The following is a 15,827-nucleotide window of genomic DNA, read 5'->3' on the forward strand; positions in this document are numbered from 1 at the left end:
AATCTTGGTTCTTAAGGCATTAAGACAATGACTTTATTCTACATCATGCATTCATGTGAGTGAGTCATGTGAATGTGTGCACACACATATAATAGTTTCAAAATAACAATACCAATATTTCCACTAACAGTATTATTAGTGAGTACGGTTTAAGATTGTTTTGGGATTCTTTTTGTTCTTAGGACGTATCACATCTGGGAAAAATAGTCCCTGGTGCGTGTTTTAAAGTCACTTCAAGTAATTCATGAGGATATGCCACCAAGTTTGTATGCAGATATATTCATTTGTTTTATTTGTTTTTTATTTTAGAGGATTTTATTTTTTCTTTTTAATTTAGTTTTATTTTATAATTAGGTAAGATAATTACATTTTTCAGTGTCAAAACTGTAAATTACAGATTTTCCCCTTCTATCCTACTCTCTCTTCTTAGAGAAATTATATGTATCCTTTTCTGCACCATGCTTTTTCACTGAATAAATATATCCTAGAGAAAACTCTATGGACGTAGGTAGTTCATTCAGTCAGTCCTCTTTTTGTGGGCATTTGGGCTTTTCCGAATCTTTTACTATTACAAATAGTTCTTCAGTAAATGGCCTTTATAGGCTACTGAGAGTTAAATAAAATGCAGTACATTAGAGGTCTCTGTAAAATATAAAGTGTTATACATACATGTATATAAATTTTATATATATATATGATTTTGTTATATTATGAGCCCCACAGACATTTATTAAGCACTTACAGTGTGCTAGAGTATGAATATGAATAAGGCATAGTCTCTACTCGAGGTTTTATAGTCTAATTGATACTGAATGAAAAGAAAATTTTCCCATTTTTCATTCTCAGAGTTTAATTTTTAAGTTTCTAATCAATGATTGTTTCAACTGGTGTCGTTTTAATATTAAATTAATTCCTGGATTTTGGATATATACAGATTTCCATAATTTGTAATATTTTTTACTATATTTGATTACAGTGCTAATACAGAACTCCTTTCAGTTTACAAACTACATAATTATAACATCAAGGAGATTAGTTTTGTCCAACTGATTTATGTTTTCCTAAAGCTGGACTTCACAATGACGGCAGTAACAGTGACCACGACAGTTCCCCTGAAGGGGAAGATAGAAGATAATTCTGCCTCGTATGAGTCCACATCAGCTCACATTATTGAAGAAACCGAATATGTGAAAAAGGTATGTGGGCACTGGAAATCATGTTACCATGGTATGATTTTTTACAATAAAGTCTGATATGAATTAGTGGGCTTTGTTTCTCCCTCCCTAGAACATGTGAGGAAGCACAAACCTAGTTTGGCAAAGGACAACCTTGATAGCTGAAATTTAAACACATGCGTTGTCATTTCTCTTGAGGGTACGAAACTCTGTTCCTACACTTGGACTAAGACTGAATAAAGGGCCAGGAGGGTTCAGAACACCTATCAGCACTTAATTTGTCCCACACTATTCACCACTGCATCCTACTGTTTTACATCATTTCTCAGTTCTTTCATAAGTATTGATACTTTGTTGCCAAGTAGATATTTATGATGCCTGCTGAGTTTCTGTCTCTCCTTACCTTGTTCCTTCTCAAGCAGTTCAGAGCGACTATTGCCAATGACTTGTACATGTTGGCACGTTACTTCATTAAAAATGTGAAACCTTATGAGAATCCAATGATAATGTCTGACAAAGGTATATATTCTCATGAACTACTTTTTAGAACAGATGGAAAAATTTGGACATAGCTAGTTTGTGACTTAGAGCGATTAATTCATCTCTGAGTGTCTTGCAATTCCATAGGTCACCAAGACACGGGGCTTGTATTTCATGCATAAATTTGTATGATCTCCTCTGAGTAATTATTCTCTAGTAATTATTAAATAGTAGTTATTCTCTAGTAATTACTAGATAGTAATTATTTTGCAGTAATTACTGGATAGTAATTATTTTGTAGTGATTACCAAATAGTAATTGTTTTATAGTAATTACCAAATAGCAAATTAGTACTAAATTACTATATAGAAAAAATAGAACTAACTAGTATTAAATACTAATTACTAAATAGTAATTATTTTGTGGTATAATATTCATTTGGGTTATATTTTAGATTTGCCTAAGAAACAGTTGTAAAGACCAAATGCTCATTTTCTGCAATCTAAACAATATTAGCCTAAATGCAAGTTAGGTTGATGGCAGTTATTTAAATCTGAGACTGACATATATGTAATACTTTCTAGATAAATTTGGTACCCTGTAACTGGTATAGAAAAGAAAAGTATTTGGTATTAAATGCCTTTGAAAAAAATATTTTTCTTTTCTTTTAGATTCGAACTACTCTGGAAAAGATCCGAAATCAAATATTTAAAGATGAAGTAAGACATAATAGTACAAATCACAAACAAGATGCAAAGGTAATGAATTTATCAAAATGTACCACTTTTATTCCTTCAGTAAATGAACATAAAGCCATATAGACTTCCTTTAAATAACTTTTTGATATTATTAAATTATTCTTTGAATGATGAGTATTAAATATTTTGTTGGTATCTAAAGATGTTAACGGGCATATGTATGAAATATTTAACTACAGATGTCATTAGTAGGATCAGATTGGAATGGCCAGCTCTTACTTGAATATTTTAAACTTGGCTTACTTATCTAAATTGTATGGGAAGATATTGGCTCAGCCGGGATACATGGCAGCAACATGTTCCAATGACAGACAAAGGTACAAGCTTTTAGGTTCACCTGGGCCACACCAATGGACACCCAGTTGAAGCCGTTAGGCTGTGTGATCAGTCAATAAGCTTAAATGCACCCCTTCCCCTGTGACCAGCCTTTTATTCTTAAGGTCAAACAATGTGCACTTAGCCTTGTCTGGATTATGCCAGGTTAAACCTCACCTGAGCCACATGCACCTCATCAATGGCAGTGTTATCCACTCTGTAGGATGGCCACAGAGAACACTAGAACATAGCGTAAGATGTATAAACAGAGTCTTCTTTACCATCCTCAGCTCCTAAACTAACACAACTCACTCCAATTATTTTCTTAAGTGCTCTGAAACTGAAAAAAAGGTTAATGTTTGTGAACGATAGGAAAGATCAAACATTCAGTTCTGATTATGTTGAGTTGCCTATCAGACTTCCGAGTGGAGGTTTCTGATGGAGGTTGGATATCTGATTCTGGAGTTGAGGGTAGAAGTCTGGTATAGAAGATCCAGGCTATGGGGTAGAGATTTTGGGAGTAAGGATGGTATTTCAAGTTCTGAAACTGGAGGAGATCACCAAACATATCAGTGTGGATAGAAAGGAGAGAAAATCTAAGCATGTAGTCCTGAGATTTCTGATATTTAGATGTTGGGAAGAAGAAGAATCCATCACAGGAGGCTGAGAAGTGAAGCTAGTGAATTAGGGGGATAAACAGGAGAGAATGGAGCTACTGAAGATAAGGAAAAAATGGGTTTCAGAAAGTGAGGAGGGACCGCTGTGTCAAGTGGCGTCTGTGGGTTAAGTAAATTGAGGGCTAGTTATCGACCATTGGCTATAACAATGGGGAGGTTGTTGGAGACCTTAATAGGAATAGCTTCTTGGTAATGCAGATGAATTGTGTTGCCAGTATGTCTGCCTCGGCCATCTCAAACCACAGAAGGTCAGCAGACAAGTTAGATTAAAAAAAACAAACAACTGGTTTTGTGGATATCATTTATCTCCTTAAAAGGTCTTAATAGTATATTTAAAACTGTAGGGAATATAAAAGGCATGAAAGATATACTTCTACCTTCCTTTTAATATAAGAATCTATTCAAATTTGAGCAAATATAGAGGTCAGCTGCGTTTCATCTGGAACTTCCCATTGATATTTAAGATTCAAAAGATTTATTTGTGTTGATCTGAATCTTCCTTGACATATGTAATACTGAGTGATAATTATTGTTATCAAAGTTAGTAGAGAAAAGGAAAAGTCAGGTGAATGATTTTCTTGTTTGTTCATTTCAGCACTGTCGACACATTCAAAATGGCTTTGACTCTGAACTGGATCCCTCTTGTTGCAGTTTGGATCTGCTCATGGAAAGGATAAAAGGAAAAGACCTACAGCTCTTAGAAATGAACAAAGAGAATGAAGTGTTGAAAATCAAGGTATGACCAGTAGGAGAAATTTCTAATTTTGTACTTTGTGCCAATAGGATAGATTTGTGGATCTGTGAAATTAGACAGACATCCACACACATCCATAAATCCACACATGTGCTCACATACTTAGAGAAGCACTTTTACATTTGATCAATTAAATCTCACTGTTTTATTTTGAAGGTGATTTTTATTATTAAAAAGATTTTACAGAAGTTCAATGGGTATAGTTTCAGTTGTACAAGATGAATAAGTTCTAGAGATTTACTGTACATTATTGTGCCTATATTTAATACTGTATGTACACTTAAAAATCTGTTAATGGGGCAGGTCTCATGTTGTGTTTTTACTACAGTAAAATTTAAAAGTCTTTATATATGTAATAATTAGATATTAAAAATTGCATATTAATTAGAGCACTCATAGTCAAATGTCTCATTGTTTTATTTAGCTAATCTATTGTTGGGTGCCTTATATTTTCCTTTTTTGGCTTATTTTATATACAGTCCTACAGTGATTTAGTAGGTAGATCTTTGCAGCCATCCTTGATTATTTCTTTAGGTTAAATCTTTGAAAGATTCGTGACGCTTTGTTGATATTGCCCCTAATACTTCAATCTTGTCCTCCGTCTATTTCAGGAAATATGTCTTTTAGTACTGTTGTGGCCAATGATACGAAAACGCTTGCAAATATGTGTATAAGCCGATGGGGCACTGGGGGACACTTTGCAGGGGTGTGGTCTATATATGCAGGGCACTGATATTCATAGAGCTCGCTTTGGCCTGGCCAGGGCAAATCACCTGCATGGCAGCCCCAATAAATAGGGGGTTCTCATTTTATGTTTTCTTCTTAGCAGATAACAGCATCTTTCCTCTTACCCATTGTCTATGAAGGTGCAAATGGTACGGTTACAGCCTCTGTGTTTTTGGTTGCCCATCAAACTGTTCTGTCTTTAACCCTTTTTATTGTAAAAGTCAAAACATGCACAGTGACCTTTTGTTTCTAGCTCGAAGCCTCCAGAGAAGCAGGAGCGGCGGCTCTGAGAAATGTGGCCCAGAGATTATTTGAAAACTATCAAACACAGTCTAAAGAAGTTAGGCAGAAGCATGAGGACAGTAGACACTTACTCCAGGTACCGAGCTAGCAGCTTGCATACTGGTGAACTAACCTCCAAGCTGTTCAAGTCTCTCTTTTGGGGAGGAGTTAGATGTGAAACAAGCAATGGCCACGTGACTTGGCAAGCCCCTGGAAGGGCAGGCTGCCCGTCTTCTGCCCTGATCTCCCCCCACCCCTGTTTAACCTGGTACACGGATATTATGCCCCCCTTGCCCAGAGCCCTGCCACCCAGCCTAGAAATCAGGGCTGGCCTCATGACACTGGCCAGTGGCTTCTCTTCTGGTTCTGCCTTTGACTAACTAGGTGACCCAGTTCGAATCACTCTGTCTCTCTGACTTGACTCTAAAATGAAAAAGTTGGGCTACATAAATGGTTTCAAAGTTTTTTTGGTCCTGGAATACATTCTTCAGAGTAAACGAACAAAAACATGTATGTATGTGTACATATATATATTTCATATAAAATTATATATTTTATATTTAATATATAAATTAAAATATAAAATCATACAAATATATATGTGTGTGTATATGGGTGTCTCTATATCATAGACACACACCTACACTTGGTTTGTTTTTGAATCTGAAATATGTGTCCTAGGGCCAGTAAAACTTTATCTGGAGAATGTATTCTAGGACTGGAAGAGGGAAACGTGTGTATGTGTGTGTTTGCCAAAACTCAAAACAGGGAAGCTCATTCAGGCGCGGATAGGGCGCCTGGGTCTCTGCCAGCTCAGGCCCTAGGAGGGTCCCCAGGGAAGCACAGTAGGAATTCACTGCATAGGCGACGCGCCCTCAAGCTTCAGGTTGGGGTGATGATGGTCACAAACTCCTAGGCATGCAGGGTGCAGATAAAGTACCTACGTGAAAGAGTGAGCAGGTGTGTGTGGACGGGAGTGCCCATGTCCCAGCAAAGGGAGTGTCTGGGCAGGAATGCCCACCTGGTATTTTCAAGGGAAGTCAGACACTTTTTTTTTCTAACCGTAAAATCTTGAGTTCTATTAAACACACAAGCAGATGTGGGTGCGCATGTCAGTTACAAGTCAGTTGAAACACTCCCAAGTGTGGCCTATGGGCTGCCCGCTGAAGACTTCTCTCCTATGTCTTTTAGTATAACTCCTGCTATACGCCTAGGAGATAACCCCCTGACACAGTGGGGATAATTATTCTGCTTTTATGACACTTTCTGGTTAAAAAGAAAACACTTTTTACTTGAACCTATAAGATTTTATTTCTGTTCTAGATAAGTTTTGTTGAGAAAAAGTCAAAAGTTTTGCTTTTCTTAAATTTTTGTCTCTCTTTCTTATATCAGTTCACAGAGTATGCTTTATGGGAGCAAATGTCAACATTCTAGAAATAATATTTATATGTTATTAATTCTCCATTGATTTAGTGTTGCTGTAGTCCATCAGTTTTATTTTGAAGAAAGACTGAATTCAAGGAAGTAATTCTAAACAAGTGTGCATTATTAAATATTTTTGGCTACTCAGAAAATTTTAGAGGGAGATAATAGCTGTATAGGTTTAATGAAAACAATAGTCTGACAACTGTTTTTCTGACAAAAGGTTAACACACTTGAACAAGAACAGAAATTGAAGCAACATGTTGAAAATCTGAATCAAATTGCTGAAAAGCTTGAAGAAAAACATAATCAAATCACAGAACTGGAGAATCTTGTACAGAGAATGGAAAAGGTAGGCCTCTGGAGAATTAAAGGGATTTCTTCCTGACAGGGTTAGGGTGAGAATTAAAGAAGATAATATGAAAATAAATAACATTAAGTGAAAGTGCTCTTTGCAACTCCTAAGATCTTAGGATGTACTCAATAATGTTCATTTCTTCCCTTACACATTTAATATGATGTGTATTGTAGTTACTGATTCACCTCTTTACAAATATTGCAGTCGAATCATTCATTATCTGTCACTTTTTTTTTCTCGTACATGTATGGCTTAGAAAGGGGAAACATGTGAGGCTATGAATAGAAATAATGGAAAAGATCACAAAGTCTACCTACTGCTAGTAATAATATAGCGAATCCCTGTAATTGTAGCATTTTTATGTATTGGAGTCAGTGAAGTGTTTATTTTTGGCCACCCAAGTCCCCTTTAGATTTATAAAAACCTATGGCTGCCCTAGGACAGGTATAGTTCACAATTAAGAAAAGACATTTTTGGGACTTCCCTGGCAGTCCAGTGGTTAAGACTCCACGCTCCCAGTGCAGGGGGCACGCCGCACGGCTCGGCCAAATTTAGGGAAGAGTAATAATAGGACAAAAATTATTAAAAGTTTCATGCAGTGTTCCTTTAAGTACCTGGCCCTCCAAATACACACAAAAGGTGAGCACATAAATTTCGTTTTGCATGCCTTAGAATTTAGAATTCAGATAAACCAAGCAATATTTTTTAATAGTAAAACAAACCAATAGAAAAATGGCATCTTTGAAACTGAGTTGGAGTAGATAAGAATACAGACTTTAACTTCTAGTAAATATTGCCCAGTACATTTTTATATTTATTACATGAATTCCCTGATTTTCCTCCACTCTTCTCAGTCTTATTTTTTTTTATGAGTCTCCTTGAATTGAGGCTATTTTAGAAATATCACTTCAAAAGCATCACATTTCAACATTCAGGATATTTGCCTGAGAAACCTTGATTAATTTTTTACATATTTCCCAAGAATTTAATTTATAACACTGTGAGTTTGGCTGAATTTGTGATCTTAATGAAGGTCCTATGAGGAAATCATGAAAATTAAATAAGCCCAAACTTAACTGAATCTAATAATAATAATATACAGCTACATCTGTGTTGGATGGTGGGTGATGCTGAGTGTTTTACTTTAGCCAAAATCACAGGGGTAGAATGTCCTCAAGTAGCTGGTTTGCCCTCGTGTAACTGTTTATAATTATGATGTTTTGGACAAACTGTAACATTTGGATGAATACTTTGCAATGTTAGAATATTTATCCTGTAATAAATAGTTTAGCAAACTAAGATAGCACAAGGAACGTTTGCATTTCGGAAAGGAAGACAATTCTGGAATGCAAATAGGGTTGTTTAATCAAACTACTTGATTAACCAGCTTGACATTTAAATTTAGATTTGCGATCACCTCAAACCCAGTAACACTGGGCCGTGTTTACTGGTCAGCTGTCAGTCCCTGAAAATTAACAAAAAAATAGTGTAATGTAATTTCTATTTTCTAGAAACCCCAGGAAATCTGTACTGGATGTGAGTTCATCTCAGAATTCCGGGGTATAGTCACTGGACTATTTATTCAACAAATATTTGAGCTCCTACCGTGTACCAGGCAGAGGTCCAAGCTAGATATCTATTTGTGAATGAACCAGATACAGTCTCTTTGTGGAGATTGCAATGTAATATATCCGGGTTGTGTGAGACTCAAGGAACTGCCCAGATCTCCTTTCATTCATTCTCCCAGGGGTCCTTAGGGAAGCTGACATCCAACTGAAGGTAGGGATGGACCCCAGAATAAGGTTAAGTGGCTTAGAGACTGGCAGACATTTTTGAGAAGTGATGGCCTAGCATTTGTCTTGATATTGACCCACAATGGAGAGCTGTCTCTAGGAGCTCTGTGACATAGTAAGTGGACAGAATGCCCATGGTTCAGCAAGGCCATGCAGGAACCTTCCAGAATATTCTAGTTCAGTGACTTCCTAGAGTGGAGTCTTTTGGAATCTCTGGGAGGTGGAGGTAGGTGGGGATGCAGTGGAAGGAAAATGTGCAGGAGTTTTATTTTTATTTTTTAAACATATTTAGTTTAAAGATACATTACATTTGTAAAATGATCACGCAAATAAATAAAACTATAAGAAGCAAAGCTTGGTAACATCTTGGTCTGAGGAGATAGTGAGGATAAAGGCTGTGATGAAGGGTTTCTCAGGAGGGAAGTGTGTATCGGAATGAGAGGAGGGGGTACTGAGACCTTTGTATTAATAAGAAAAGGCCATGAGTTCAAAAAGGAAATGAAAATTAAAAATGAACATCCACAACAAAGGTTGATAAATACTGCCCTGGTGGTGGGTACCCCCTGGAGAAGGATTCATTTTCTACTCACTTGCACAAGCCACTGCTCCAGTAAATAGCCATTAGTGGTATGAGGTCTGGTAATGAACACATTACTTCAAACCTTCACCATCTGTCCCACTTGAATCAGGAATGCAGTGAGAATGAATTCCATAAACACAGTGATAAGCCAGCAAAACCACCCAATAAGAGCATTTTAATATGGCATATGTTCCTTTGGCTGGCAGTGCACTTCTGTTGCATCATATTTGTTTTCCAGTGTCATTGATTTAGCTCTATTAGAATTTTAGAGCTCAAAGGCTCTTTTGAGACCACCTAATTCCTCATCATCATTTTATAAACGAGGCCAGTGCAAATGAGGGACTATTCCACAGTCCTCCAGGTAGCAGTTCACAATCCTTTCCATTATGCCCACATCTTCTCTGATGTGGGATAAAAAGGATACCATTGGTTCCTAAATCATTTAGATGTTAACACATGGCAATGATTTAAGTTGGTGTCCACTCCACCTTGATCAATAAGGTGAGGGAACCCTTACGCTCTTCAGAGGTGTGGATTTGGGTAGAGTGGATTGCCCACTGGGTGGTGCTGTGAACGCCTTTCCCTTCCCAGAAGACACTGTCCCTGAGAAGTGCTAGCTGATGTAGTGTGATTTTCTGTGTTGTCAGAGAGGGAGCTACAAGCTACAACGACCTACTGTATAGCACAGGGAACTCCACTCCATATTCTGTAATAACCTATATAGGAAAGAATATGGAAAAGAACGGATATACATGTATGTATAAATGAACCACTTTGCTGGACACCTGAAACCAACACAACATTGTAAATCAACTATGCTCCTATATAAAATAAAAATTAAATTAAAAAAAGAGTCCAAGCTAAATACTGGAGGCTTGACCAAGGCAGAATATTTACTTGTCCAGCTGTCTGGTCTCCTTGAACCCTGGTGATAAAGATTCATGAATTGAGAGTAAGTCCATTAGAAAGAATGTTTGTTAAACACCATTTTTCCTCCTATAAATTCAAAATATATTATCAGTGATGTGTTTCTTTGATGACCCAAGTGTCATAATAAGCTTGCAAAGAGTGTCTTGATCCCTCAGATCAACTAAGGCTACACCAGAACAATATCTAATATATGTGACAAGAATGCTATAGGAAAATTTTTGAAAAAGTATAAATTTTAAAAATAACGGAGTGCATAAGATATGAAGTATTTGGCACCTTCAAATTATTATATATTGAGGTCCTAATATGTTTCAGAGAAGCATGTAGACCTTTCACATACATCTCCAATCATCCCAACATTTCAATATAGATAGTATTATCCCCATCTTAGGGATGTTCAAAAAGTCAAAAACATGACTCAAACAAATATAGAATGAATACATGTCAGATGTTTTAGTCAACTCATTAATTAATGAGGGAACCAGTAAGACTGTAAAGCTGATTTAAATAAAATATTTTTTGAAATTGGCTATTTACATGCATTTTGAAAAAAGGAATAGAGAATAGGATTACTAGGTTAGATACAAAGGTAGTTAATATTCTTTAAGGCAATAAACCATAACCTTTGGGATTACCTTTTCTACCAGGCAGAAACCCACAAATTAACATGCAACTTCACAAAGTCAGGGCTCTAATCAAATAATAAATAATAAACTCATACACAAAGAAATTCTCCAAGAGAATTAAAAAATCCTTGTGTCAGGTTATTAAACAATGACCCAATATGACATTAAAATAATATATTTTGATTTACAAGTTTTGGTTAATTTTTCTTAACAGTGATAATGTCTAGAGGGGTTAAAACCTTGGCAAAACTTAACACAGTCACAAAGTTTCAGAACCAGGTTGGTCCATGTCCAAAGACATTCTGAGATTTCTGCTATAACGGCACTGTCTTGTATTTTACCCATATAAATACTACAGAAGGAATGATTTTAAACAGCATTGTAAATACTGTCAAAACATCTATTTCCATCAGATATAAAAAAGAACACAATCCCAGCTTGGTTTTTCATGAACTTGTCTATTTTCCTGTTGGATGGAGACAGTTTGGTTTAATGATGACAATAAGGCATTTCTGTAGGGATTCTTTCACAATGTCAAAATTTCTGTTATATCCTAATTAGGAAGTGACTTTCTCACTTATGGCCTTGATCCTTCACTAAATATACATTTACTACTTTTCTACCTCTGATAGATGCCATGTAAGCAGGTAGGTATCAAGACAAGTGCAATAATATCCTTGGACACCAACAACTCAGACTAACGGAGGAGAAGTAGGTGGAATGATGGGAGAGCCAGTGTCTAGAGAGAGATGGGCAAGCAGTTAGCATTTAGGGCGGGATGGAGAGACAGAAGAGAAGTTTGACTGAGCAGTGGACTCGGGGAGGGGCCAAAGCAAAGCTCTCCAGACAAACAAGTGCAGTGAAGACAACTAGTCTTGACCTGTCCTTGAGCAACTTATGTGACCGAGTCCAAAATCGCTCTTCTCGCCGCACGACAGGCTAATAAATCGGAGACGAGGTGTTGAGGCAAGGAACACGACTTTATTCGGAAAGCCGGCAGACGGAGAAGATGGCGGACTAAAGTCTCAAAATAACCATCTTATCGGGGTTTGGAAGCCAGTTTCTTTTATAGCACAGAGGGGGAGGGGATGAGGAAGTAAAGTAAAAAGGCCATAAGTTTTGCAAATATCACCTGGAATGGCCAGCCTCGGGGAGGGGATGTGTTAATTTCTTGTTTCTTGCAGCCATCCACGGGTGGAACAGGGTCTGCATGTTTCCCTGAACAAAGGCACTTTGGTTTAACATTCAGGCAGAGGGGCAGGGTTCCCCGAGGCAGGCCGTTATGTATAGACAGTATCCTTTTAGTGAACAAAAGCAGCGGAAAGCAGAAGTTCAAGTAAAAGAAACAGATTTAACATGTAGTCTGATTTGGCTCTTCCCTGTTACACTTGTAAAGCATGCAGGAGAATGCCTGCCCTGGACTTCACTGGGGTGGATTGTAACAGCTCCAGATGAAATTAGCTCTTTAGCTCAAAACATATTTCTAGTATTACAAGAAGCATCTTTTGCGAACAGTTTGCAAGAATTCCTTGCTGAACATACACGCACATAGAGAGAAAGAGAACGAGAGAGAGAAAGAGAGAGAGAGAGAAATAAAGGAAAAGAAATGAGCAAAAACTGTATTTTATTTTCTCCTAGGAAAAGAGAACACTGCTAGGAAAAAAACTGTCTTTGGAAAACAAGCTGCTGCATCTCAAATCCAAGGCTACATATGCTAAAAGGTTTGCAAATCTCCTATGTAAAAGCAGTTCCTGGTATCTTTCCTCTCTTCCGGTCCACTGACCAGTGGATAGAAGGCAACTATCCCCCAAGGGAAAGGAAGCCTGAAAGTGCAGGAGGAAGGGAGATTTCTTAGCATTAACAGTCATGTGCCTCTCCCTCCCTACCCACTGGGGAATCTGGACGGGGCAGAGGTCGATGGGGGTACAGGGAAACTGGTGTGTGTACAAGTGTGTGGTGGTTCGTTAATCCTTTTGAAGATTGAATGAGCCTGTCCCCTCCCTGTTTACCCTTGGTTCTGAAGAGGATGCTGTTGAGGTCTCCATTCCCCTGATGCTTCTGATTTTGTTGATGGATCTCTGCTACAGCCGGCATTAAATTAGCTAGCCCACACGTGGAATTGTAAGATAGTTTTGTCATGCTCCCAACTTTGTAGAGAAGGAAGGAAATACTGTGAAAAGCATCCTTAGTTCTTGGGACTTACTTACAAATACTCGTAATTCACAAGCAGTCCTGGTCCTTGTGTGCTGGGGTAGGGGTGGATTTATGGGTTTATGGATCTCGAATGGCTTGACTACTCGGCTGCTGTTAGAAAAATTCTCTGGAATATCATAGAATAACTCATATCGTATGAAATTTCCTGAACTTTTCTTCTCCTTTCCTTTCTTTTTTTCTTTTCTTTTAATTCTAAGCCTATCACAATCATTATATATTCTGATATAACATTCAAAGTCAAATCTATTTCACGATCTTAGTTCATCCATCTAGAGCTATTGCTCTAGGCACTATTATGAATCTCAGAATGTACATATTCTTATTCTCATTTATTCAATAACATATGCTCAGACATCAGTTTCTCTTGGTCTTTTGATTTTTTCCTATTTCCTTTTCCTTTCCCTTATCTCTCTTTCTCTTCATTGGACCTCATAAGCCAAAGTCCAGAACTGGGCTGACCCTGGCAATTGTACCTACATATTTGAAACACACTGGGATACCTCTGATATTAATTTCCCCATATGCTTCCCTGTGAACAAGCATATAGCCCCAGAAGGTGGACTTCTGAGTTTCATAGCACTGTACATCTCTGTAGAGAATAAAGGAAATACTATGGAAAACATCCATAAGTCTTTGGAATTACTTGTATATACTCATAATTTAACTCTAAGTAAATTTTTGGCTTACCTTTTTTTTTTTTCCCTAAAGAGAGCTTTTCCATGCAGCAGAACTACGGCTGGTACACTGTGCCTTCCATTAAGAGTCCAGACAATGAGTTTGATTTATTCTTTAAAAAATGATTTTTTATTGATAATAGAGGTTTTGTCAGTCTTTGAGCCAAAAATGTAATGGTTTTAAAAACCAAACTGATCTATTCTTTCAGTTCTATTATATATGAGCAGTCAGGATAAAGAATTCTCAAAAAGCTCTTGAGGAGGTTTTAGAAATATCTTGAAGGAAATGGAGCTTCTGTGTTTCCAGAAAGGTGTTTGAACATACTGGCTTGTGCAGTTTTCATAAATTGTAGGTATCACAAATATTTATTTTACTTGTTGTTTTGAGCCGTGTGTAGAGGTATTCACTTTGCTAAGTGACAAGAAAATGAAATCAGTATGAGTCAGATTCTTTTAGCTAAAGCAATAGAGACTTGGTTAAGCTACCATAAATAGGATTTCTGTTAGGTTAAGACTGAATAGATATGGCCATAAAGAAGATGTACTCATGGGAAGACAGGAGGACAACGCTTTAGCACCTAATGTGATTTGAAAAACCAGATTCTTTTGCTGATTCCACTTAGTGATGCGTGTTTATGCAGTTTCACTCTTTTCTTGTTCTTTGTTCTTCCTGGATGATTCATTACCTTTTCCCACCATTTTTCACCAGCTGGTTTATATTCTCTGTATTTTCCTTTCAGATTCCAGAGGAAAGAGTCTGACTGGCCTAATACTACTTCCTGTATTGGACAGATAGATCATCTTGACCAACCCCTGCATTGACATCCAACCAATAGCTTATGGCAGGTGTCCCCTCCCATCCTTGTGGGTGGGCTCCCCTTACTCAAAGAATAGCCTAGGGCTTCTTCCCTGAGCAGGGGGCTATGGGTGATTTAATTTCCCTTAAACAGATAGTTTGATAGGTGCCATGACTTTCTTGAATTGCAGTGAGTTTCATTCTACAATTTTGATAAAGAGATAAAAAAATTCAATATGTTGTAACTTGGCATTTCTAATATTAGAAAGCATCTCTGAGGATGATAACTTTTAAGCTTTTATAATTCAGAAGAAAGAGTTTCTTCTTGCATATGGATATGTATGTACCATTATATTAAGCTAATCCTCACAATTACTTTTTTTTTTAACATCTTTATTGGAGTATAATTGCTTTACAATGGTGTGTATGTATATGTATAGCTGATTCACTTTGTTATACAGCAGAAACTCACAATTACTGTTAACGGGAGTAAAAAGGTTTGGCAGAAGCATCTTTTTTAAAAACAAGGTTGACCCCATATTTCTACTACCATCAGTACTAACTGACACATGCATAGTGCCTTTCAGTTTATAAAGTAACCCGAGGTACCTTATTTAATTTAATCTTTCCATCGACCTTTCAGGAAGGAAACAGAGCTTCTAATTGGTTACATGACTTGTCAAGGTCACTCAGCTTTCCAGAAGTTGTAGGGCTGGGAGTTTGGGCTCTAGTATTGCCGTAGCAAAGCCTATGCTTGTTCTTCTATAGAGGAGACTTGACTTTTTTTCTGTTATTTCTGGAAACTCCAGAGACCTTTTCTCTGACTGGTTTCCTCAGTCCCCTGTGTGGCTACGAGCAGGAGGCAGTTTTCCAACTTCTCTCTCTGCCCTGTGATGTCACAGACAAACACACAAGCCCATTTTAGAGTTATCCCTTGGGGAACACATTTGGGCTTTGTAAAGACAAGTAGTGTGTTGGCTTCTCTATACCTGTAGAAGCTGCTTAGAGATGGTACATTCCTTAGAGGAAGAAACAGGGTATCTTGAAGATGTGGTTGCCTGTCAAAGCATACTGTTGTTACTTACATTGTACATTTACCTTTGGTAGTTTTGAGGGCTCTCTTAAGCCCCCCATTCCCCGCCCATTTAGTGCTACCACTGAAAACAACAATGGGGAAGATTTTGACTGGCAATAGTAATACATATTCCTGAGTTTTGGTTGAAATGTGAACAGAGCTATACCTACGTCTTGCTTATTCTTTCATCTT

General features: G+C 37.3%; 1 protein-coding gene across 3 annotated transcripts in view; it reads left to right on the top strand.

Moving 5' to 3' along the window:
• CCDC68 (coiled-coil domain containing 68) overlaps positions 1-15,827 on the top strand; it is a 49,471-nt gene that overhangs the window by 15,852 nt on the left and 17,792 nt on the right. For all 3 annotated transcript variants that reach the window (XM_061169832.1, XM_061169830.1, XM_061169831.1), the window contains 6 exons: positions 1,068-1,196; positions 2,327-2,413; positions 4,001-4,141; positions 5,139-5,264; positions 6,813-6,941; positions 12,515-12,597. In XM_061169832.1, the coding sequence (XP_061025815.1) occupies positions 1,080-1,196; positions 2,327-2,413; positions 4,001-4,141; positions 5,139-5,264; positions 6,813-6,941; positions 12,515-12,597 (683 nt within the window). In that variant the 5' untranslated portion in view covers positions 1,068-1,079. The remainder of the gene's footprint in view (positions 1-1,067; positions 1,197-2,326; positions 2,414-4,000; positions 4,142-5,138; positions 5,265-6,812; positions 6,942-12,514; positions 12,598-15,827) is intronic.

The sequence above is a fragment of the Eubalaena glacialis genome, chromosome 15, assembly GCF_028564815.1.
Source record: "Eubalaena glacialis isolate mEubGla1 chromosome 15, mEubGla1.1.hap2.+ XY, whole genome shotgun sequence".
Taxonomy (NCBI): Eukaryota; Metazoa; Chordata; class Mammalia; order Artiodactyla; family Balaenidae; genus Eubalaena; species Eubalaena glacialis.